The sequence below is a fragment of the Zeugodacus cucurbitae genome, chromosome 3, assembly GCF_028554725.1.
Source record: "Zeugodacus cucurbitae isolate PBARC_wt_2022May chromosome 3, idZeuCucr1.2, whole genome shotgun sequence".
Lineage (NCBI taxonomy): Eukaryota > Metazoa > Arthropoda > Insecta > Diptera > Tephritidae > Zeugodacus > Zeugodacus cucurbitae.
The window spans coordinates 64,250,576-64,278,000 of NC_071668.1; the positions used below are offsets into that span (position 1 = coordinate 64,250,576).

Below are 27,425 nucleotides of genomic sequence, written 5' to 3' on the forward strand. Positions count from 1 at the left end.
CCTTGTGAGAACTCTCTAGATACTTTCTGCTACTCCTGCCTACGACCAATTGAATTTTTGACGAAAAATTAATGTAGTTTTTTACTACATTTTTTCTGTATGATGATCTGGACAGGAGCAAGGCAAGATAGATCATAATGCGTTGGAAAAATATACCGGTGTGCAAAATCGCTGAAGCCATGGGTGAAGCAGTAGATCAGAAATACACAAATTCCTACTCTCAATCGATAGAAGCGACTGTAGTCCAGGATAGGCTGAAATATAATACTAATTGGCCACTGTCTGGTAGCGGTACACGATTTAATATGGGGCTGTCAGATCGAGATATAAAATGTCATTAGCAAAGTACCAGAGAAAAAGTGAACTCTTGTGCGCTCATTGTCAAGGCAACGGCTCCAGCCTTTGGGACCTTACAATATGGGAATCTGAAAAAAATATCGATAGTGAAACCACAAATCCGTTTGAAATATGTTTCAAGCGCAGACTTCTTAATGGATGACTATTCCTCATGGACTATGTGACGGCACTCCATCTGGCATCGCAAAAGACCAACTCTGGTCTATGTGGTGCATATTGACCTACCAGACTAACCTGGCATCCCTACTCAATTTTAATTATAAAAGCTAAATTTTTTATTCTAAATGCCTTCAGCGCCTTGGTTTGAGTTAGGTTAGACGAATTCCGACCTAAAATTGGTTTCTTGAAAATTTCAGCATCCCGTTTTAATTCGATTTTTTTGTTACACTTTGGAGAAATCATTGTTTTTTTTAATTCATTGAGTGTTCTTTAATTATATCCGGTTCTCGTAGCACTTTTTTCAAATCGTGCTTACTGTTTAGAAAAACCTTTGCATAATATTGGTCGCAAAAGCATCTTTCCTATTACACAGTTTTTTGAAATTTCAAAAATATTTAATTTACAGTTATTACTAACACAATATATGCAGAGGAAAATTATATTCATGCTAATAAAATCAGTTATACCCTGTATTGGAGACTTTTTCTGTACAAATACTACTATAAAGTCTCAGCACACGATTACGCTATACGCAGAACATTTCCTATAAGCAAAGCTCTCGCACTCGTGCTCACTTCGGTCACTCTCTCTTTCTTACACTCACTGCTTACACAATTTACGGGTGTGTCCAACGGATGTTAGTATTGTTGTTGCAAATAAACCGGTTAATGTCTGCCAAAAGCCAAAAATGCCAAAAGCCAACACACAGATTAACTGAGAGCGCCACCCAACACCCAGGGAGGTGCGCTCGCGAGCTTATACAAATGTGTGAAACACACACATATTGCCGAACAACCGCAACCAACGCGATATGCCGCATAGCGTCTACGCTCTCCCATTTCGAGTGCGAGTCACCAAGCTTTGCCAAGTCGCTAGGCAGCAACGTACAGCGAACGTCACCGGCCGCATCAGTCGACATCAAATGATGAAACTGTGCTCATCTCGCAGCAACTCCACACTGTTGAATGTTGTGATCGATCAACGACTTAGAATTGACACCTGTCGATATCTAATGGAAATACAATCGCGTCGTCTAGCGGGAGAATAGAACTAAATTCTAAACTAACATAAAAGGTTGAATTTTTTTGCTTAACAAAAATTAAAAGAAATATCTACGAAAAATCAAACCGAAAACGCCAAGAACAAAGCGTCGCCATTGTGAAACGCCGGAAGTGAGCCAGCAAAGCAGCAAGCGGGTATTGGTCTAAAAGTAAAATAGGCACTCTGCTAAATTATACCAAGTGCACAGAGCAATAACAAGAAAGCAGAAAAAAAGTGAAAATAACTGTTCATTATTGTCGAGACAAGTGTCAAAAATTTAAATTTGCTTAAAATTTGCAAATAAAAAATAAAAAAATTATATTTTGTGGCTCTGCTTGTCAATTGACGTCAGCGTTCACCTCGTATAAAATTGTATTAAAAATTTGAAAAATCATCGCCTTCGCCAAATAGCGAGCAAAAAGCAATTCTGAAAATTAATAAAAAAAGGCAAAATATAGGTAAAAGTTGAAACACAAAGCAAACGCAAAAATATAGAATTTGAAATTTCGATACAAATTGGCTATTTTCGGCACACGAGCATCCGGTGGAAATCAGATAAATAAAACAAATTAGCAAAAAAAAATAATTAAAACAAAAGCAATAAATAAAAACAAAAAATTAATAACAAAAAACACTGGTCAAAATTAAAAAAAAGAATTTAAAAAAAATTGTCATTTATCCACAATAAACACCTAGGTAAACAAAAATTGCGTAAACAAACAAAAGCAAAAATAATTTGAAAACGAAAGTGTCATTGAAAATTGGTAAAAAAGAATCAACTCAAAATTACACTGAAGGTAATTACGCATATAAGTATACAAACGCACAAATACACTTGCCATAATGCAAAATAAATATTTAAAAAACAACAAATGCGTTTCATCGAAAATTGTAATTGAAGAAAAAAAAATAATATTCACAATTAGCAGCACTTTTTTTTCGAAAATTCTAGCACATAACACAAGTATTAGTATTTATAAATACTATAGTTAAAATCCATGAGCTCGTTTAATGCTATATACTTGCCCCTCAATGGGTTTTTTGCTTTTTTTCATATCTTTTTTAAGTTTTGTTCAAATTTATAATATTTTTTTCTTTTAAAAAATTTAAATTAATTTTTTTTTTAATTTTTTAAGCATTTTTTATATATTGGAACAAGTTATATAGTCTAAAAAATCGTATAATCAGTGACAAAATACGTCTTAACCTGACTGATACTTTCTTTGCCTTCATCCATTCTTTGGGGCTGACACAGTACATTTTCATTCTGGAAGCAATGTTTTCCTTCATTATTTTAGATTTTAGGTTTTTTGAAATTATTGCCAATAGGTACTGCAAAGTGCTTAGATCTGAAAACTATTTCGGCAATACAATAAAAAGACTATAGAGAGACGCTAAAGACTATAGAGTTATTTGTAGTTACTCATGACAACGATCCCCTGCCTTGTTTAAATTGTACTCCATTTAAAATTGAAAATAAAAAACAAAAAAGAATTATATATAATCATGGCATAAGTACAGTTTCCCAGAAATATATTTACTCTTAAGAATTCATGAGCTCGACAACATTGTCCGCAGTCATACATTCCGTAGTGCTCACCTCATTACAACTCTTCGTGGAATTCGTAGTAGTATCATGCTTTTTAAATACCTGCACGACTGGAGTGCTAATCCTTACTCTAATTTAGAGAGCCTTATATCAATTTCAAACTGAGCCTATCTTACCTTCTCATCATTTAATCTATTATATTTTTAAATTATTCTCTTGTAAAAGGGTGCCATTTTCCTCTAATTTCAAAGTGAATTAAGAGGGTTTCATAAAAAGTTGTTTTGAATTTACTCCGTCACAGTTTCCTTACACATTAACACATTACAAATTTTATTAAAAGGAAATGAGTTCCAAACCAAATTGAAATCCTAAATATCACATTATACTTTTGAAAACATAATGTTTCATCTTGAGGCTCGCTATAGATTCCCATACGCGATCTTAATATATATATTATATGATAATGTTCGACTTAAACTTTGTCCGAGTCTACTGGTTAACATTCCGCTTCAAAAAATATCAAATTCAAAAATTTCAAGCATTGCCATTTCTATATTACTTAGGAGAAAAAGTTATCTCTGATTTCGTGCATATAATACATATGTTTATATAAGTATTTGACACATTAAAGATAACGGTTTATTGAAACTTGCATTCCAAAAACTAGATTCTCAATAAGCAGTTACTGTATTATCAATTTCTTTTTATTAAGCATGTATTCAAGAGTCCGCATTTTACTTTTCTTCGACATAAGCAAATAAAGATTGTACAAGAACTCATTTGTATACAGTATTGCAATTGGTTTATACTATCTAATCAAAAATTCATAATCTGTTATAAAAAGCACTTGTAATAATTTTTATACCAAATTGATTTATGTCATTTAAATCAGCAAACGGGTGTGTTACCAAACCAATTCAGATATAAAATCTCCAAATAAATGTATATATCGCTCATTTACATGAATTGTGTCATAACTCCAAAAACCCGATTTTTGAGTTGGGTTTTTAGTCCACTTATGCTCAGCATTCTATTTAATATATTACATGCCACTAGTTTATTCAATAAATTTATGGCGATTTATTATATCTGCTAAATTAGAGACAATTGAAAACTTTTAACCGCTCTCCTGAGAAATCGACTTTTTTGAGTTGTGACACTATTCATGTAAATGAGCGATATATATATACAACTGTTCGAAATAATACCATATATTATATATATCTACATATACTTTCTCGATTACTTAGTGGTGAAACAAACTATTGCACTCGAGTTCAAAACACCAATGCGACAATCGTTATCTTACCACTTCACATTACTCAACTAATAAGGGTTCTTAATTTTTCTATGTTATCTATAAGTGCTTTAATTCTGTCAAATTTCACTGCAATGCGTTAAAATTAAAATAGATAGGCGTTACTTTCCATAACTTATAATAATTTTCGGTATATAATTCATAATTTCCTGGAACTTTCTGATATTTTAATTTTTTTGTTGTGGATCGCTCTTAAAATCTTCGTTGAACTAAGAAAACATTCCAATATTGTAAATTAAAAAAAAAAATAATAATTTATATAAATTTTTAAAAAGAAATGTTGGCGAATTCCGGATGTTAAAATGTTCTTTAGAATCCATTCTATTTTAAATTTCATTAACAGTACTTATAATATATCATTTACGTGCTTTATACTCATACTTTGGGTATATTTAGGAGTACCGAACAATTTAGAGCGAATTTTTCTAGAATCAATAATTTGGGGTTGCCAATTTTCTCTAGAAAAAACGATAAAAAATATATAATAAGTACTGAGTACATTGAATCCAAACTGAGTGTTACTAAGAATGATATTAGTCACAAACTACTTTCAGCACCTCACTCAAATTTTTTTAAGTTCTAGGTACATTTAAGTATTTTCGATTCCTTTAGGTTGTAATATGTCTTAAAAGCACCTCGAAAAGTAACGAATCGAACAAACGACTGATATAAATGTAATAAATTGCTATAATCTGATTGTTATAGAATAAAAACTGTAACGGGATTTCCACATACTCGCCACATCACTTTTGACTCATATTTAGCGAGCTTCGAAGAAGTGGCGAATCGAGGATGTATATAATTTTTGATTTTTGGTTTCTAACGAGACATTTTGATTCAAATTGCTTTTAATATCTTCATTTAAGCAGATTAAACTATTATCATATATACATTTCACAAATTTACATAAAAAAATAATATGCCAAACTTTGTGTTTCTGTCTCAACTGTTCAACCTTTTTGTGTTAAAATAATATATATTCCCAAATTGACTCGGTAATTGACAGCAAAAGTTCCAATTGAATTGAACAAAATCTAAATAATAAATATGAAATATATATCCATATACATATATATGTATACATGTATATGAAGTAACAAAAACAACTAGATGTGTATGAACCAAAACTTTTCACAAATTTATTTTTTCTGCTTACCACAACATATCAGCAAAATATATACAAAAGTACATTAAATTTTATGTGCGTGCTATCTAGCTGTCTGACTGTCTGTCTGTCTACTGAGAGAGTGAAGAATCAGTCGCCTTGGCTTTATAGACTTGCACAATATTCATGTATATGTTCATATATGAATAATATTTTCTTACTTGCGCTTATCTCCACTTTTCTCATGTTGAGACTAAAACAATAACAGCAAACATATCACATTGGAATCAGTTTATTCCTCATTCATATACATATATTCATAAATATATGTATTCTTCAAGTCATTTGCGCTTATCTCGTTGCTTTCTTGAAGTTTAGCTTCCCTTGCCAGCCAGCAACAATTATTGATGTTCTATCAATCTATCAGCTGCAATTGAGCAAAACAATGTCAATTGGAATGCATTTAATAGCTGCGCAATGTGATTTTTCTTTTGTTAATTTTTTTCCACTTTTCTTTTTGGTCCGATAAATATTTTTTTTTTTACTTTTTTCACTGTTCGATAAATATTTTTTTTTTTCACATTGAATTTTTTCTTTGTTCACTCCGTCGTCTGTGACCAATCGCAAATGCCAACGAACTCATCTCTGCTAAAAGCATGTAAATAACATTGAACTTGAGCGCATAATTTTTTCCCTTTTATTTTTTGCTCTGCTTATATACAAATACACTTTGTCTGACTGTCGTAAGCCATTAGTAAATACCTGTTTCTCAAATTGTTTTTTATACAAGCATCCAAATGCGTATTGTCTTATTTGTGCGGCGTATGTTTGTAAGTTAATTTGGCTCGTTTGCTGGGTTTGGTCGTATGCCTCATTGTAACGTGACTTGAATTGGCCATTGTCTCGCACAGTTAGCTGTTTGTGACCTTCAAAAAAACAATGTTTTGGGTTCTTAAAACTAATTTGATGTTTCTGTTTGAAACAGACGGATGCTATTTGTTGTTTCCTCTAGCTTTTCTGCGTTGAATTTATGGTTAATTAAAAAATAATAATTTTTTGGCTTAATTAAATTATAATTTCACATTTTCGTGTCTCAAAAACCATTTTTGGTATATTTGAACCGCTCTTGATTTCTCTATGAATATATGTGAAATTTGAGTCAATCATTACTTAAAAAATAAACTTCCAACCATTTTCTCTACTGCTAAGGCTAGAATTTTTTCAGTTTGTTAAATTAACTTATAGCCTTTTCGCACAAGTTTTAATTGATCAATTAATCGGACATTAGTGCGATTGAAACGCTGGTTCAAATTAAAAGAATATGTTATTTTACTACATTTTAATTTTTACTCGAATACAAATCGAGTTCGAGTGTTAATTGATCAATTAACCGGGCATTTGTTCTATTAAAGCGCTGATTAAAATTAGAGAAATATTTTATTTTACTACATTTTAATATTTAATCGAATACAAATCGAGTTCGAGTGTTAATTGATCAATTAACCGGGCATTTGTTCTATTAAAGCGCTGATTAAAATTAGAGAAATATTTTATTTTACTACATTTTAATTTTTAATCGAATTCAAATCTAGTTCGAGTGTTAATTGATCAATTAACCGGACATTTGTACGATTGAAACGCTGGTTACAATTAAAAGAATATCATATTTTAATTTTTAATCGAATACAAATCGAGTTGGAATTGGAATGTAACTCCTTAATCGAGTAGCCGGCTGTGCGAAAAGCAAAAACTAGTTCCTCAATTATAATCTTAATGCATTTAAATTTATATGGCTTTGTGAAAGGATGAGATTATATATTTTTTCTCATTCAACAAAAATGTATTGCTTTCTTACAGCAACAGAAAAGGTTTTATATTTCTTGCCTACATTTAGATGCAATTTATTAAAGTTACACACCACATCTGTGTTCAAGCTAAACTAGTGGTTAAATCTTCTTACTTAACATAAATGTTAAGTAACGCTCGATGAAATTTATGTTATTGAATAACCTCAAAATTGTTGTAGAATTTTTAAAAACACCATTCACGATAGAGCTGTATTATTTCCGTTTCTATTGGACTTTATTTCAAGTTACTAATACTTTAATAACCACACTGTACTCTATTAATAGATCCATCATTATCTGTATGCACTTGCCACTACCTTCCCAAAGGTGTGTTTTTCGTAAAGGTCCAGACCCAATGCTGGCTGGCTTTACTTGCTTTCGTTGACTTTGCGTACTTTGAATGCTTGTATGACCAAATAAGCGCTTTGAACGCTTTCAAAATAATGTCACAATCACTGTTGCCACACACTTAAACTTGCTAATATTTTCATGTTAATTGTTATATTATTATAAACTCATTGTAAATTTCTACATACATATATCAAATATTTTAAATATTCTACATTTTAACTATTTGTACTGGCAAACGCATATGTGATAAATATTTGTGTGCCAATGTAGCATAAAAAAAAATTACTGAAATTGGTACATTTCACCCAAACTAATAACCCTAGTTACAATATCAAATGTCAAAAGCGCCAGAAGTGCTGGCAAATAGAGCATAGATCTATTCGTAACTTCAAGCGCTTGAAGCAAAGCTCCATTTGGTCTCTTTGCATATGCTCTAGTATAGTTCTATTCAGTTTTGACAGTTCTCACAGCAAAGCAAGTAAAGCCAGCCAGCATTGGGTCTGGACCTTAAGAAAAAACTTTGTAATAAAATTGTATTATCAAATATAACAAGTACATTTTAAGTGATTCACGTGTTGGTTATAAAGAAAATATAATATCTATATTCAATGTCGTCATTTTTGGTTCATTGTACCTTATTCATTAATTTTACATACTCATTATAATTCTGCGAAGTACAGTTGATTTCATATACAACCCGCTTGTTTGCCTTTACATTTTCATTTCATGCATATATTTACATTTTTATGGTTGTTTAACTTGTTTGATTGATTTTTAGCTTGATACATATTTAAGACCGTGAATAAAGGAGACGGGACTTTTCTTGTGTATGGAAAATAAATTGGCGTATTTTATGCGAGTCAAAAATATTTTTTTAGTGGTTTGTGTTTTTGCGTGATTTTTTTTTTATTAAAAATATTTGAAATTAATTTTTGGTTAATGAAAATTAAAAGGCATTTAACAAAAAAAATTTGTGGTTTTTGGAGGAAACGTCTTAACTCAGTTTTACAGTTTATCTTTTTATTATTTTTAATTTAATTTTTGGTTATCAAAATAAAGTTTTAAACAATTTTTGGAAAGCTAGTTGCTCAGACAACTAATTTGCTGAGTTAATTTCCATAAATTTGCATACAAATAATTCCATTTAAAGCTTAAGGACATAAAAATACTAAGTTGAGTTAAGTCGTTTAAAAAAAAATTCCACAAAATTTATTTTCCATTTCCATACGCCTGCAGCACCACAGAAACAACAAACAACACAAAGAGTAGTGTTAAAAAAATAAGTTAAATGAAAACGAATCAATTTAGTGGGAGAGAAGCTAAAGAAGACTGAAAGAAAAAGTTATAAATAAAAATTAAAAGGTTAACTGTAAAAAAGGAAAAAATGCTTGCAGCATCAGAATAGCAAGTTTAAGAGCAACAAAAGTGAAAAGTTTGTTAATACGTTTTTTATTGGCAAAAGTAAAATAAAAGTAAATAAGCAAGATATAAACAAAAAATAAAATATAAATAATATAATTCTGTATATAATATATAAATTGGCAAGCGCGTAATATTGCCAAGCAGAAACTGCTTTTTTCAAAGTGTACTATTCTTGTATGTCTGCAGAAGTAAGGCATAAAATACGCAGCAAAGAAAAAGCGAAAGAAAGAAAATAAAACAAATTTAAAGTGAAATATATTTTTGGAAATGTTTTGAAATGCTTGGTGCATAGCAAGCGCAAACGAACGTCAACGCCCATAAATACATATGTTGGTAGCACAGCACTTGTACAACACCATCCACCACTCATTCACTGGCATCATTATCGCACATGTAACGCATATTTGTGTTGTACTTGCATAGTTTTACACTCACAAATAGAAATATACATATATACTAACGAAAGAAACATATATTTTTGGAAATATTTACTACTTGTGGTATGTATGAAATGTCTCTTACACTTTGTTATTATAAATATTTGTAGAAAATGTCATTTCATTACATTATAATATTAACAGGGTGTGGCAATGAGTAGTTGATTAATGTTGATTAAATATATTTTATAATATTATAATTTAAGTTTATATTTTATAATTATATAAAATGTTAACTCAAAAATTAACCCTTAAAAAATGTCGATTTAAGTTACTTTAATCAATATTTTGTGAAATTTTTATACAAAAATCCCGAGAACTCAGCCGTTGGCATCTCATCTCAACATGACGTGTCAAAAAAAAAACGGTCTTGCGGTGGACATCATAACTCATGATTGGTTCATCTGAAATCAATAGACCAGAAATATTTCGATAGTACATGAATAAATCTAGTAAATGAACGAAGGAAAAAAGAAAAAATTGAAATTTTAATTTTTTACATAGTTTTATCCAAAAAATTGTCTTTTTTGGTCAAAATTTCGGCATAAATTGGCTCGAAAAAAATAGTTATAATAACAATATAAAACAATCCTTCGTTCATTAACTATATAGTGTTATTACAAAACACTCAAAATTTGAAGAAAATCGCCTCATAACTTTTTGAGATATCGTGTTGACCGACTTGAAAAAATTCAGTTTTGAGATAAATACGTTTAAAGTATATTTAAAGTATACATTCGTACTGATGTAGCCTGATGGACGGAATTTCCAAAGGGTATATCTCCCTTTTACTTTGGGACTGTTGTAGTTACCCACTATACCCACTATAAGGTTGATAAGTATAGTTTTCTCAGCAAAAATACCGTTAAAGTTGATAGGCAACTTTTATAGCATTACTCTCAAATAAAATCAGTAATTAAGATTAATAAATTGTTGTCAATGCCAAGAATTGCATGAGTACATCTTCCTTGACATATCCACCAATTTTTTTCATAATTTTCTGAACTGTTCTTGACGCATTCTCGAATTTGGTCCCAGGGTCCCAGCTCATTAGATTCCAAAATAATTTTGGAACACACATTATGCTGGACGTTCTGTTGTTGGACCACTTTTTATGCGACTATTTTTTACAGATCTATCGTTTTATTCTCAGAATTTCTTGGGAACATTCATTATGCTGGACGTTCTGTTGTTATAGCGTTTTTAGACGGGAGCTTATTGATCAATTAACCGGCCTCTGCTCGATTAAAACGCTTATTAAGATCGAAATGTGTAACAGTTGATCGTTTATCGAGTAGCCATCAGTATAAGCGCCAAAAAGGGTTTCTCAATAAAAATTTTAATTGATCAATTAATTTGGCTGTCTAAAAAAACGCTATTATAATCACTCATTAGGCATCTCATCTATTTGAAGTTTCCGAGCCTAAGTTGTATTTAATGATAATAATATAATTATAATTTTATATATATAATACATTATATACATTATACAACATAAGTTGACTACAGCACTTTTAATATATATACTTCTAAGAGGAATTAATTAAACTAAAGCTTTGGAATTTATTCTCATTAAAAAACATCTACACCCAAGAATTGCTTCAATGACTGATCTTCCAAGTTTGGTCACAATTCCTTAACTAAACTCAAATTTTTCTGGGTTACCTACATCCAACAGTCGTTATGTTCCAGTACTATTTTAGAAGACAATTCTAAATACCGGGCGATCTGTTGATAAAAAACTATTTGTAACATCTAAACATTGTAAATTTAAAGAGATAGATTTAAATCTTTGTAACCAAAATTTAAATTGTAGATTACGATAAAACATAAAATTGAGTCCCTGTTAACTTCGATATCCACATCTCTATAATAATTCAATTTCGTTTGACATATGTAAGTCAACTTAAGCTCTTTTAATATATTGCTAAAAACAGTTAACTGAACTAGAATCTGCATAATTTATTCACACTAATATTGAAATTAACCCGAGCACCCTTCCACTCCAGCACTATTATGTAGAAATCTACGAATATATGTCTGCTCTATCATAATAAACACAAATGCTGATGTATACCAGAGAGCTGCAACGGATATATCATTTTCGTGCACACTCGAATGTCCACTCTGATTTTGTTTGATTAAACTTTTCGGTATGAATACACGTATTGATCGTTTGGAGATATGTTCAAAACGAACGAGCCTTTCGCGACACTCGAAACACAAGCATATATGCTTGTTTTAACAGAGTGCCGAGTTGACACTCGTTTGTGAACGAGCTAGCACTCTAAACCGATCGTATTGAATGTGATCGAGTCACACACGAGTGTGCACAAAATTTCAGAATATGTATGTTTGTAATTGGCAGTCATGCTATTATTGCGTAGTGATTGTCAACGATTATTGGTTTTGTTTGTTTTGTTTACTTTTTATAATTCATAATGGCAACGATAGAAAATTCGGGTTGTGAGAACATTTCCAATGGCACAAACACCTTATCTGGTCTACACCTGAAATTTGTGATTTAAAAAAAATTAAAATATTTAAGTGCAATGAAATGTTTTTTATTTATGATTTATAAATTAATAAATAAAATAAGTCTTGAGTGAATTCTATTCTTAAATTGAATTATTCTTTTATAATATGTACTATGTACGTCTAATATTCAAATTATTCAACCAAAAAAGCTAAGACAGAACGCGTCATCCCGACGCCAACATATGTACATACATATCTGTGTACGTATGTTTATCTATTATTTTTTAGTCTTCGAGTGCCACTCGAGTGTTTCGATCACAATCAACACGTGCACGACACACCCGAAAATATAATATACATAAAATCCGAGTTTGCTGCTTGCACTCGAAGATAGGACCGTCTTGATTGTTCGTTTGCGTTATTTTCGCTTCGGGTTCTAAACTCGATCGAACACGTGTTTGAAGAGTGTTACGACACACTCGTACCGAATTTAAGCTAGTGTGATTGAACACACTCGAACATACCCGAAGCTGCTCTCTGATGTATACATAATTATATGTAAGAATAATGAAGCGTTGCAGAAACATTAAAAAATGTGCAATCGGCTAGACAGACAATAAGTAATATGATGCGAAACACGCGCAAAGTTCATTTATGCTGAGTAGTTTGTTGAAGTTTTCATGCTATCGTAATGTCTGATATTTTATTACTGTTGGTATAATTGTATATATATCGAGCGAAGCTTCTGCATATTGAAAATTGTAAGGTTTAGAAAAAGAATTAATTATTGTTATACTGTTACATAGTATAAAATGCACTAGGCACTAAAAGACCTTCATTATTTCAGTAACAAAAAAAATGTTTCCAAGTTCAAAATAAAGACAAAAAAGTTATCAGATTCTTCAATGAAAGCTGTAACCTTTTTAAGCATTTTCCGAAGTACATCGATGATAACTGACCCAAAATAATGTCTTTGTAAGGTATACATGATGTTCTGATCGAGATTTCATCTCAGAAGACCGATGTAGTCGTTTCTATTGAGTTCGTGCCCACTTATAAACTGTTTTTGAAACGATTAACATATATGAGCGGTTAAAAGAGCTTGTCCGCTATCAATCTGTCTACACAGCACTCATTGACTAGGAATAGGGGAAAGTAATCTTTGGAAGGTTGTTAAAGGTCACTTGTTCGAGAACTCATTACAATTATGGACCGTTTCTTCAATAATAGTATGGATAAGAGTATATGGTTATGGTTTGGAATATTGTATAGTGTTTTAGGGCACTCTTCAATAATTTATGCTCGTCAGTTTGTTATGGTTTCTTTTAAGGTTTTTAAACTAAAGTTTGATTTGTTATTGGATAGATGTACAGGTATGTCCAGTGACCTTTGTCCTAATGTGCTCTCTTCTCTTCTTCTTCTTCTCTCTCTATCTCTCTCTTTCTTTACCTCTTACTCATACAGTCTAGCGAATATATATGTACTAGACTATCTAGGGACGCTGATAACCTTTTTAAGACCTTTGATGTTGTATCCTCCTAGAAAATTCTTATCCACCGCCTCTTCATAGCAAAAATAAATTTTTACATTCCGTCTTTTTTCATTGCGGTTCAATTTATTTTCGCTGTTCACGTGGCTTTACTAATAATAATTCATTAAGTAATCACGACAATGTTATTTGCTAATGTATTTACCTAACTCTGCTTGAGTTTGTTTGTGTTCGTTTGTTTACTTGTTTATTAGCAACTAAATAAACGCAAATAATTGAGTGAGAAAGCGATTTTACGCTGTGGGAAGTCAGAGAAGTAAAAATGCTCATTTAATATAGAAATAATCTATAGATTATATATAAATAATTATAATTTCAGAGAATAGATATAATTTTAGATATTATGTAGATTTCAGAATTTCATAAATAGATAACAGAATAAATTTTAGTAATCGTCTAGTTATATAAATATTATTAATATAGATATAATTGTATACACAATTACATACAAACAAGTTTTAATATGTCTGGCTTTTAGTCGCTTCATAAACAAACTGTAGTTATTATTATATAAAAAAAGAGTTCCGCAAAGCTTCTGCATTAAAGCGCAGACACACAAGCTTTCCAAAATTGCAGTTGTGGATATATATTCATGCATACATATGTACATACATACAAACGCCATATCAGCAGACATTGCGGTAATTTGATAGTGTACACGCGCGTTGGCTTTCTGCATTTACATATTTACAAACAGTTGTATGCGCATTGAATGGCGTGTGCAGTTATAAATATATATTATATATATATATGCATTTGGTCTGAAAGTGCATAACTCTTGCAGCTGGGCATTGCACTTGTTGTGTCACTTTTGCTTCCTCGACATTTTTCATGTCGACGTCAATATCACTTCATAAAACTAAGAAGACAGATATATACATATTTATATATACGAATATAATTGTGCTACGCGTGTTTATGCATTTATTGCTGCATAAAAAAATTAAAAAAATATATATTTTTTGTCTTTTTATTTTTTATTTACTTTCATTACAATTTTGCTTACTCACTCTCTTATGCCAGCAATTGTAAATTTCCATTTTAACAGCTGATAATTTCATTGTAAAAAATTTAGTTTTTATTGTCTGTATAATGTGATTCGCGCTGTTTACATCTGTTTGGTTTTTCTTCTTCCCTTTAATAAATCACGCTTCGTTTGTTTATTGTGAAATCTCGCATGCACTTAAGTGATAGTAAAAGTAATGGTTCATGGCTAGAACGAAGATGTAGCAGACTCCTCTTACTCATGTGTTGATATAGGGAATTTTTTATAAGCTGAACTTTTGCTTTTACAATGTTGCTGATGAAATTAATAGAAGTCCGTGTATTGAAAATTATATGCTACTTGTGAAATCTCACTCTGATTCACTTTTGTTTACGCTATTGGCACCTATGACTTACTCATGTTTACGCGCATTCACTGAGTTACATCTCTGCTGCATTTTTGGCAATATGTTGCATGTTATACTAAATGAAATTTTCTGCTATGGCATCAGAATTTTGTGGAATAATTTCGAACATCATATACATTTTTTCACTACTTTATTTATTAATTTTTTAATTAAATTTTGGTTAAAAACATGAAACATTATGCTGAACGATGAATGTGAAGATCACTTGTTACTCATACGCACCGTAGTACGCTTACTAAAAATGTCATAGACTTTATAAAAGCAACACTTCTTATTAAATTTATTGAGAGTTCAAATTGAAGCAAAAATGTTACTCATACGCACCTCTGCACACCTACATATAATACAAATATGTATGAAATATAAGGCAACACAAAATAAGTTTTGTGTTAAATATTTTTTAATAGAATGACTTCAATATAATTAATATTTCAAAATTAAAACAAATAAATAAGGTTAGTTAATTTATAAAATTATATGTATTACGCATACGCACTGTAGATCAACAACTTGCTTAAGGGGTTAGGTGGGTTTTGGAAAAAATGTTGTCTTATTAAATAGTGCAATATGTTGAATATAATATCCAAAAATATCAAATCAATCCGAGTAATATTCTAAGAGATAAACCCTTTGGAAGTTCCACCCATCAGGCTACGTCAGTACAAATGTGAAACTTTAAACGCATTTATCTCAAAACTTAATTTTTCAAGTCAGTGGACACGATTTTTCGAAAAGTTATGAAGCGATTTTGTTCAGTTTTTGCAAACATCCATTATCTAGTTAATGGACGCAGGATTTTTTTATTTTTCGAGCCAATGTATGGCGAAAATTTGACCAAAAAAGTAAGTTTTTTGGTTGAAGTTTTGAAAAATTCAAATTTCAATAGCTTAGTTTTTTCTTCGTTCATTAACTAGATTTATCCATGTACAATCGCAATATTTTGGGTTTATTGTTTTTAGATGAACCAATCATGAAATATGATGTCCACCGCAAGACCTTTTTTTACACGTCATGTTGAGATAAAGTGCCAACGACTGAGTTTTCGGAATTTGTTAGTAAAAATTTCACAAAATACTGTTTAAATATGTATCTTTGATATGCCAAATTGTTTGAGAGAAATAAATGATTGTATATATTTAAAAAAATGTAAAAATACTCTTGTTTTTAGCTTCTGAATTCGAGATACGTTATTCACATCACATATAGTTAATTATTATTCATATAGTACTTTACTACTACTAGCACGATTCCATATATTTATTTGACTGTCTCAGATAGATTCACATAGCAAAAATATTACCGTTGAAGCTGAGTTGTCATTGTTGAAACAGCTTGAATTTAAATCAGAAGATATTTTTTAAACTAACTTTTGCATACTTATACAAAAGTGCTTCAAAAAAGTCATCGTTACTTCCATAAAAAAAAAAATAATAAAAGCATTTCCGTTCTTTAAAGCCTGGCTATCCACTTTTATACACCCATCATATGTACTCTCTATACAAATTGCTAATAATTCAGTCCACATAACTATTACAATGTTTAAACCGCATTCCACTTAATACAATTAAATGCCACAAAGCTATCACACAGTAATTCATTCCACACAACAATTGTCTATTGTGTTCGAAACTACTGTATTCGCCACATCACAAATACTTGCGTTCAATATTATAAGCGGCTTTTCTTCTATACAATTAGAAAAGATTAGTTTAAAGAGATTTTAATTAAATTGTATCCATTAGTTTAATCGCCTTTTGTATGCTGATGATACAGTTGAAAACAGTTCAATTATCGATGTTAGCAAATGGCTTAAAGTTTATGCTATAAATCAAATTGAAATATTTTTTTATTTAATCAAATTTAATTAATTCTTCTTGCAATGTCAATGTCTACCCACCCTTAATAAGTTATACATATACAAATATATCCCTTCCGATTTTTTGCTCTTTATCCAATGCTTTATAAAAAGTGTTACAGTGATTGGATTTAGTTCAATCCGAATCCGATTCACTGACCTCCGACCACGACCGTTTTCGCTTGATATTGCCGTATGCGATCCATTTTTCGTCGCCAGTTACCATCCGCTTCAAAAACGGGTCGAGTTCGTGGCGTTTCAGCAGAATATCGCAGGCATTGATTCGGTCCAGAAGGTTTTTTATGCAGCACCCAAACATCAAGTTTTTTGTGTTTCCAGCCTCCTGCAGATGGGTAAAATAGTTTGTTACCTACTCCCATCTCCTGGGTAATGTCACGAGATGCCATATACCGGTCTAACTCGATGTTTCCATGATTCGGTATTCATCGTCACAGGCTTATCAACCGGCTGGCCTATCCATGGTGTCTTTTTCACCCGCTCTGAATAGTCGAAACCATTCCTCCGCAGTTCGAAGTGATAGAGTACCATCCCCAAAACACCTTAACCCTAGAACCATAATATGCGTAAATTTTACGCATATACAATTTTCAAATTGTGTTTGCACAAGTGTGCCATGACGTAACGGTACCCAGCGCCGGCAGTGCTTGTAGCAATTAGTTTTATATATGCAGGAATGAGAAAACCCAGCAAATGTGGTCATTTGAAGGTTTGAGAGCAAGTGCAGCACAAGTCTATGCGTAAAATTTACGCATTGTTGGTAAAAAGCGAAAAAATCGAATACGTAAAATTTACGCATTGTTGGTAATAAGTGGAATAATTATTCGTAATAAAAGTATACAACTGTTGTGCAAATTTTATGTAGGCTTGTTTTCACTGACGAAATGGCAGCTGGAAAACCGTGTTTTTCAAAACAAAAATTTGATGATGACGATATAGAGGTTATTCTGCATGATGAAGATTTTAGTGATATCAGTGGAGATGGAGAAGAGGAAAATGAAGATTTCGATAGCGATGATAGTTTGGCCGATATGAGCTATTTTCCTGATCCAATTGATGAAGCAGAGGTAGAAAAAGAACTAGAAGTTGTCTGGTCTGAAAAAAGAAAAACAGCAACAGCATTGGAGGGGAATAAGCAGACAAAAATAAAACGTAAAACTTTAACATTGCCAAATTTGGAACAAGAGTTGGATAACCAACTTGCGGAAATTGGGGAAAATAGTCAAATTTTGGGCAAAAACGGTCACATTTGGAATAATTTTCCAATAAAACGTGAATACGGTAAATGCGCAGCACGAAATATTATATACATTCGGCCAGGTAATAAAATAATAATGAGAGAAGTACACTTTCGTACATCTACACTAAATATTTACAGGACCATCGGGTAACGCCAAAGAAGCCATGGAACCAAGCGATGCATTTAAACTGTTTATTAGTGACGAGATATTGAATATTGTTTTATACCATACAAATGCCAAAATTTCTCAACTAAGAAATAAATATCAATCAAGAAATGCCACGGTTTCAAATACAAGTCTTATGGAATTGAAAGCCTTGTTGGGTTTGCTGTATTTGTCTGCTGTTTTGAAGAGCAACCATCTATCAACTGATATCTTGTTTGACACTTCTTATTCGGGCGATCGATATAGAGCGACAATGAGTAGACATAGATTCGAGTTTCTTCTAAACTCACTTCGTTTCGACGATATGACTACAAGAGAAGAGCGGAAGAAAAAGTCTTCATTTGCGCCAATTTCTGAAATTTGGGATATTTTTGTTGATAGTTGTACAAAGAATTTTAAGCCTGGTTCCTATGTAACCATCGATGAGCAACTTGTTGGTTTTCGAGGTAGATGCCCATTTAGGATGTATATTCCGAACAAACCAAATAAATTCGGAATAAAAATTGTAATGGTCTGCGATGTCGCTACAAAATACGTTATTAACGCAGAGCCGTATCTCGGAAAGTCTACTAATACACAAGGAAAACAACTAGCCAATTACTTTGTTGAAGGACTGACGAAACCTTTGCATGGAAGTAACCGGAATATAACAATGGACAACTGGTTTACGAGCATCCCTTTGGCAACAAAACTGTTAAGTAATCCCTACAGTATGACAATTGTTGGCACACTACGTAAAAATAAAGCTGAAATACCACCGGAATTACTTGACACTAAGTCACGGCAGTGTGGCTCATCCCGATTCGTTTACAATGAGAATATGACTTTAGTGTCATTCCAGCCAAAACAAAATAGGAATGTACTATTACTTTCGACGATGCATATTAATGGAGCGCTAGACCCAACCACAAAAAAACCTGAAATTATACTCACATATAATTCGACCAAAGGCGCAGTTGACACTTTTGATCAGATGACTCAAAATATTTGCTGCAACAGAAAGACGAAACGGTGGCCACTTTGTTTCTTTTACAATATGTTAAATATTGCTTCAGTTAATGCCTATGTTTTATATAGTCACAATGTAACACGAAACGGTCTTAAGCCTATGAGTAGGTCAAAGTTTGTACTTAAACTTCATGAAGAACTCACACAACCGTGGCAAGAGGAACGATTGCTAAATGCACGGTTGCCTACAAAATTAAAAGAAAAAATAAATGAAATAATAAAAACTAACAACCCAATAGGTTCAATAGTTAGTCAAAAAGCTTCTCCGCAAAAGGCGAAAAGGAAATACTGCACATTTTGCCACTACACAAAAAGACGATTTACTACAACATATTGCTCTGTATGCAAATCATCAGCAATTTGTGGTGAACATCAAATTAAAGTTTGTAAAAACTGTGTTAATGAAATTTAATCTATTCCTTCTCTTTTCTTTAATAAAATGAACTGAATTTTCTTTTAAAATCTTATACTTTATTTTAAAAATAAATTGTTTGATAAGAATTATCAATTTAGACTGCAAAATGGCTCAAAATCGGGTTATATTAGGCGGATTCTCATTTCGGCGTAAAATTTACGCATAGTTGGTCTTAACGTAGTATAGAATGACGTTATGGTTCTAGGGTTAAATCTCACGGAACGTTTCTCTAGCGGTTTTGCCTTTAACGAAGGAAAACGAACTTTAAAATAGCGAGAGTTTCGGCGTTAGTGAACTCCATGTTTACACGTCTAAAACTGCTGAACTCAATATCCAAACTAATCATGCATGGTGATGTCAAGACCTTTTAAAGATGTATAGTATTGCCAGATATGAGCTCTGTAGCGCTTTATACATAGCCGGGAAATTCAAAAGACAAAAATGCGGAATGGAGTTATTTGATAACCTAATATATATCGGAGCACGTTTCGGTATTATTCGCTAAAAAAATATGAGCTCTCTTCGAATTTCTTCATTTATTCTCTCTTGCTAAAAAATGTAAATGACAGCAACAACAAAGTTTTACAGTTAAAGTGATTGCCATTCCAGCCTTCGATTCATTTCGCTATTCTCTATATTTGAGGTCTACTACATTATACCAGTTTATTTGTTTTATACCAGTTGTGTGTTCGATTCGCCAAACCCTAGAATTTGACAAATCGCCTGCGATTCTCTTTCTGTGTTCGCTATGCTCGAGCTCTCTATTTTATACCAGTTAAATCGAATACAGCTAACATTGCATTTATTGTAAATACTAGAATGAGTTGAGCACTCAAATTGTTTACGGTATAAATTAGCAGTCGAAAGTATTTTCAACACGCCTCTACAAATATGTGGAGCTGCGAAATTCCATTAGCAAACGCAGACACTTAAGAATTCAGAAAATGTTATATTGTCTATAATAAAGTATGTAAAAAGGCAATTAACACCTTATTATGTTTAAAAAGTTCCTCCACTTTATTTAATTTTTTCTTTATTTTCGACTTCTATTTAAAGGTGACGATTTTCTATCCCATTTTAATTTCACTTTAATTGCTGCGCTATTAACCCACATTCGTTTTACAGTCAAATTCTGCCGTTATAGCTGTGCCGTCTATAAATTTACATAATCGTATTTCTTTTTTCTTATTCCTGAGTTTCTTTTCGAAGACCATATAGCATTTAAGTAGGCCATTAAATTTTATGTGCCATTATCAAATAATTTTTAATATACTTTGTTATCTAATAATTTTTTTCTGTTTTTATTGCAGCTGGTTAGACCTGTTCCTACATCTATGGAGTTTCATCTAGACAGTGCAGAATACTGCCAAGCACAGCACAAATAAAAAGTGAGTACACAATGTGATAAATAAATATTTAAATATTTATTGAGTGACTTGAGAAACTATGTAATGAATATTGTGATTTATAAGTGCTTTCAAAATTAAAAGAAAATAAATAGCATGCGCGAAAAAATTGTATTTGAGAGAACTTAAAATAAACATACTTCAAATTATAGTTTGAATTATTTAGGAAATGTTGAAAATAACTAGAGAGAAATTTAAGAGATGACTGATGTTTCTTTCAGTGAAATATCTCACACAACCTAATTTTATTTTGTTAAATCCACGACTCGCTCATATTGAAGAACCCTGTAGTAATATTTTAATTGAAACAATAATTTATTTATAGTTATAGTATATAGTAAATTGATGTTGCCAAGTTAATATCAGATATGTCAGACTAAATTAAGCATTTAATTTAAAGAAATACAATGTTCTAGCCACGAATCAATACTAAATATTGTATTTAGTATATATAGTCCGTTTTATTCACAGCAGCTAAGCAATCAACAAAGCGAAGCAAGCACTAATTAAATACAAATATTTAGCGAAAGTGTTGCACAAATTAACAATTAAATGCAACATTATTTTATGAGGGTAGTTCGATAAAACAGTGGCTTACTATAAAATGTGACTTGGTGTTATTGTACTCCTAATTATTGCGACAGCCCAGTCTAAAATCAGGGTTTGGGAATTATTCATAAAATATCCGTAACTTTAAATGGCAGATATTATATTTTTTGAATATAACATCCATAAATCCAGCTTAATAAAGCTTTTTATGAAGTTCTTTAGCAATTTAAAATGTTCGACAATGTTCCGAGCAACTGTTGAAAAGTTAAAAAAAAGATAATGTTCGAATAATTTTACGCAATTGCCACAATATTTGGAAAAAAAGACCAATAAGGCCAATTTACAAATATTTAGCCACAAAATATTATTGATAAATTGTTGGTATAGATAAATTAGCGGATAAACATATACAGTGGAACTTCTCTAACTCGAATCACCATAATACTCAGAAAAACTTCGAGTGTAATATCAATCCATAAGTCTAATATCATATTTTTCCTTCGCCTCCATACGATATAGAGAAACTCTTGTAAAATTCTACGTTGATAGAAAAATTTTTAATTTTATATCATGCTCTGGTCGAAAAGTTCATTTTGTGGGAGGAAATTTGTATGGAATTTGCCTTCTATTGCCACTTGAAGAGTTCTAGTTATAGAGAACTTCGAGTTATAGAAGTTAGTGTTATGGAAGGAAATTTATACGAAAATTGGTTTCTAAACGCTATTGCCAACTCAAATCAATCAATCAATCAAGTTCAATCTCTGTATTCAAATCTAGCAAGTAGGCGAAAGATACATAACACATATAATTTTTAATCCATATTCTTTGTACTGACATTAGAAAAATACAAAAGTAATAATTTGAGACTATAGTAGGACCGATTTTCAGTATTACAAAAAGCAAAGCAAATATAATTTTATTTTTTAAGTCTGATAACGGCACCTTCTTGTTAAAACCGCTCAAAAGAGATTATATCGACTATAACAGTACCTATTTTCGGTATTAAAATTTTGTTAATATGAACTTCGATTAAATAATTTAGTGAGAAATTATTACAAAAAATAATTGATTAAATAAAAAAAAAACAATTATAAATAAATTTAAAAAATCATCTTGAGTTAACGGGTTAGGGGTAGTCAGAGACACGAAAATATGAGAATTTTAAATAATTTGTTTTGCTATTAAATCATGTTATTTTACAAAAGTATATGGCATTATTACACAATGTTTTGACTTGAAGTCACGAAAATTTGAAAAAAAATTATAATTTCCAAAGTTATACCTATTTGTATTTACCCAGTTCCAAAAAAAGGTTCTTGGGGTGACAATCATAAATCCTTGGAGATTCATCTAAAATCAATCGGATAAGAAAAAATAGATTAACAACTAGATAATCCTTTTTAAATTTAAATTTATTTTATTTTTTTCAAACAAAAATGGTGGCCTCAGGAAATCTTCGGGAAAAATCTTTAAAAATCGAAATTAAAAAAAAACCTTCGTCAAGCCTGAGTTTATTATGTATTCAAAAAGCTGTAAAAATTGCATTAAAATCTACTTAGCGGTTTTCGAGTTACAGTTGTCACCAGTTCAAAAAACATAGTTTTGAGATAAACTATTTTAAAGTTTCACCCGACCGTTTGGAGTGTCCGAGCGCTCTTTGTTATTTGTGGAATAACTCAAAAAGTAATTAGCGGATCAATTTCAATTTTTCGGAGAATTTTTCTTAGATTGTACATTTAACGAAAATGCAAAAAATAATTTGCTTTTTTTTTTTTTTAAATGCTGACTACCCATAACCCCTAAAAACACATCCGTTATCTCATATCTTTAATTAAAGCAAAAATTTATTTCAAAATTGTGTGAGTTATCAAACTGCCCTTGTAATATACATACGCTCTTAAAGCACCGTGTTATCAGTCATCTAAAAGCGTCTGAATAAGCGATCTTTGCTCAAAATTTAATGGTAAAATAAGACTTCAAATGAAATATTGCATTAATTTGTCAAAAATTCAGCTGTCACTCTAAACTGATGCAAAATGCATTTGAAAGTATTTTCCCATACTCATATTCTTTTTTAAATAATTAATTTTGCAAAACTTTTAAAGTTTTCCATTGCATTTCCATTTCACTTAAGTGCTTACTAAATATATTTTCAAATGCTTTCAATCTTCTCATATATATTATGTATTTGTATTTAATAAATTCTGCTCGTGTTTGCCATTTGCATAATTTTAGTCGTTCATACTTTTCGACCAAAGGTCAGCAAATGTCAATTCATGCCAATAATTGAAATTTGTATATTTTTCTTATCCATTTAATTTTTTTGTTTTGAAATTCAGCGTACGTAATTTTTCGTTGAATTCTATGCCCTTTTGGTTGTCTGCTTTATCTAATATCTTAGTTTTTATTTTACTTTTTTTCGGTTGGCAAATTGACAAATAATTGAATATTTGTTATTTATTGTCATCAAAGAAAATAGCTGGTGTATAAACCCGGTAGTAAATTAGACTGGGTTGGAGAGAGTGAAGTACTGTCTGCTTTGAGAACACTACTGGTCTTCAGTTTAACCTGACATGTCATATTTTTAGTGAAATTCAAGTGGATAAAACACAGTTCTGGTTAGTCAATATGTTGGTGAAGTTGCTTATCGAAAATAATTTTTTTGTACGTTTGAATGTTAAGAATTCAATTTCTCAACTCGGACTCGTCGGAATAGTGCACATCGAGTTTTAGAAAGTTTCTTTCTTACTCTCTTGAATGTCAAGTTTCAAGTATTAAACTTGTTCCTCGACTGAGCTGTTTAGATTCATTATGGTGTTTATTTAACCGTCCCACGTGAAATGACTTCGAAAGTGTTAAAATTAAAACTCATCCAAAAGTAATTATAAACTATATATTATGTAACTAGTATTTTATGAAGTTGGTATACTCTTTTTACCACTGGTTATATAAATTAACAAAAATACTGAAAACAAATGTCGTATTGACTAGCAGGCAAACGACAGATCGTCACATCAATTCGCGTCGATTGTTTAACATTTGATTGCTGCACTCAATCAACCAACCAGACGGTGGTCGAGTCTATTATATCTCTGTAAGTAGTTGATGGCAAATGGCGCGTCTACAGATTGTGCTGAGTTGAGTTGGTTTCTGACAGCAGCTGTTAGTCACGCGCTCGTAAAAGCGCACACAAACATTTTTATTTTTATTTATTTCCAAAGGTTAAAGAGCGCAATTAAGTATGGCAAATTTCTAATTTGGTCATAAATTTGCAGCCACGTTTTACGTTGTAAAAATTTATTATTATTTTACTTCTATTATTTTATACTTTTTTCTAATTTTTTTGGGGGAAAAATTTGTGTTGCTGAAATCAATTAATATTAATTTCTTTCGCAAGTGGCCGTTTTTCGCGTGCTTTTTTCCACTAATTAAGTTCATTAGGCGCCAAGCGATGGCGGCATGACGCGCTTATTATTAGCGTTTGGTTGTTGTTGCTTGCTTGCTTTTATTGACGTATTTTGCGCGAAATATAATGAAAAAACAAAATATTAGCCGTAAGAAATTGATTTTAAATTAATCATTAATTTGTATAGCCTTGGTGTTAATATTTAATACTCGAATTGGCAATAAATTTCAATTGTTAGTCGATTGTTGACGGCACAACAGTTTTCATTAATTGTCATTTAATTTTTGCGAAGCAGTAAAGCATTTTTGTGAAAAAAGTGAAAAAAAAATTTGAACTACATTCAATTGAAGCGTCCATAGTTTATTGATCAAAAGACAATTTGTATTTTGCGCTAATTGTTCAGAGTAATTTTTCTTGAAGTAAGCAAGTTCAATAAAGAGTTGAACTGGATAATTACTAACTGTGTTATTCGTTCAAATTAATTGAAAAAAATTAGTGAATTTAGCGGCTTTGATCAAAATAAGCTTTCAATACTGACAGTTATGAAAAGACATTATTTTACATTTGTGACCTCAAATCGAAATATTTGAGATAATGATTGAATATTTAGTGTGTGAAAAATTTACTAACATATTTTCATCTATGGAGACATATAGCGTTTTTAGACTCCTGTCTCGCTAATTTATCAATTAACCGGCTTCTGCTCGATTAAAACGCAGATTAAGATCGATTTACCATACAAAATGAAATCTACATTTCTTTTTAATAGAATTTTAATCGACTTGAAAATCAAATGCAACTCTGCGATAAAGACGTACGATATACGTTCTCTGTCTGCTATTGGCAAATTTTTTTTACTAAAAAATGTAGGATAGATGTCGCTGCTAAAAATATTAATCAGCTGATGAAACTTACCAACTTCTTATGAAAAGCAAAAAGAAAAAAGTACAAAAGCTGATCGATTATCGAGTAGCCGGCAGTGTGAAGTACAAAAAGGGGTTCTCAATCAAAATTTTAATTGATCAATTAATTTGACTGCCTAAAAAAGTTATTAGATTAAAACAATTAAAATGAGTGAATAATTGCGTAGTTTCAAATTGGATTATATAGCACTTGTCTTAGAATTTTTTAGTTGAATTCAAGTATGGCACAAAGAGCTACAACAGTGCAGTGAAGAACCATCCAAAGTTGAACAGGAAGTTGGTGCGGTTCTTACATTGTAGAAACTGTCGAAACTGTCCTTTTACAATTATTTTAAAAATTCAAAGAGCTAATAAATTGGATTTCGAATAATGAGGAGTTATTTAAAGACCTTAGAACATTTCTTGAGATTGGCTAATAAATTTGGTACATTGTGAATGTGATCTCTTTTAAAGACCTGTGAAAATGTCTCGAGATTAACTAAAACAAGTAAGGAAGGGCTAAGTTCGGGTGTAACCAAACATTTTATACTCTCGCAATTTATTGATGTAATTTTATAAAGATAACACAATTCGATCCGTATATTGGGTATAAAGTTCAATAGAGTAACGAAAACCATTATAAATAGTATATGGGGACTGAGGTAATTCCTAAACCGATTTCACTCGTTTTCACCAGCAAGATACAATGTATCGAAGACTATACGCTCACTTAATTTAATATCACTTATAATTAGGTATATAGGATCTGGGGGAAGTTATGACCCGATTTTTACTATTTCAGGTACAGAGAGAAACTGTTATAAGAAAAAAATTCAGAGGGAATGAATTACATTAAAATATCTGAGAGATTTACCTAAGTATATTTTCGGGAAAACATATCATATACAGGATTTGTGTAAAGTTTTATTTCGCTATCTTCATATTCAAAAATGAGTTATATGGGAAGTTGACGTGGTTGTGAATCAATTTCGTTCATTTTTCACACGTGTCATCAGGGTGTCAAGAAAATATTATATACCGAATTTCATTGAAATCTGTCCAGTGGTTCCTGAGATATGGTTTTTAACCCATAAGTGGGCGACGCCACGCCCATTTTCCATTTTGTAAAAAAAATCTCAGTGCAGCTTCCTTCTGCCATTTCTTACGTAAAATTTGGTGTTTCTGACGTTTTTCGTTAGTGAGTTAACGCACTTTTAGTAATTTTCAACCTGGACGTGGTTATTATCCGATTTCTGTCATTTTTGGACTGTATAAGGAAATGGCTAAAATAAACAACTTATATACTCTGTGCAACAGGTTGCGAGAGTATAAAAATTGTGTGTGCTTAAAAATCGTTAGGAAACGGTGCTAAAAGCTACAAAATATATTTATTATATTTTTTAAATTTTATTTTAAATAGTCAATTTGATATTTT

The 27,425-nt window shown here is 31.2% G+C and overlaps 3 protein-coding genes across 3 annotated transcripts in view; all 3 read left to right on the plus strand.

Annotated features, from left to right (window-relative positions):
• LOC105208497 (PRL-1 phosphatase) overlaps positions 1-27,425 on the plus strand; it is an 88,712-nt gene that overhangs the window by 47,679 nt on the left and 13,608 nt on the right. The window lies entirely within an intron of this gene.
• Positions 1,056-1,592, plus strand: LOC114803551 (uncharacterized). Its single transcript, XM_054226990.1, has one exon. It carries the CDS (start codon positions 1,328-1,330, stop codon positions 1,562-1,564), a length of 237 nt encoding a protein of 78 aa, XP_054082965.1. The 5' UTR covers positions 1,056-1,327; the 3' UTR covers positions 1,565-1,592.
• Positions 9,695-19,856, plus strand: LOC114804448 (piggyBac transposable element-derived protein 4-like). Its single transcript, XM_029042912.2, has 2 exons — positions 9,695-18,218; positions 18,277-19,856. The coding sequence occupies exons 1-2, from the start codon at positions 17,783-17,785 to the stop codon at positions 19,722-19,724; spliced, it is 1,884 nt and encodes a 627-aa protein (XP_028898745.2). The 5' UTR covers positions 9,695-17,782; the 3' UTR covers positions 19,725-19,856.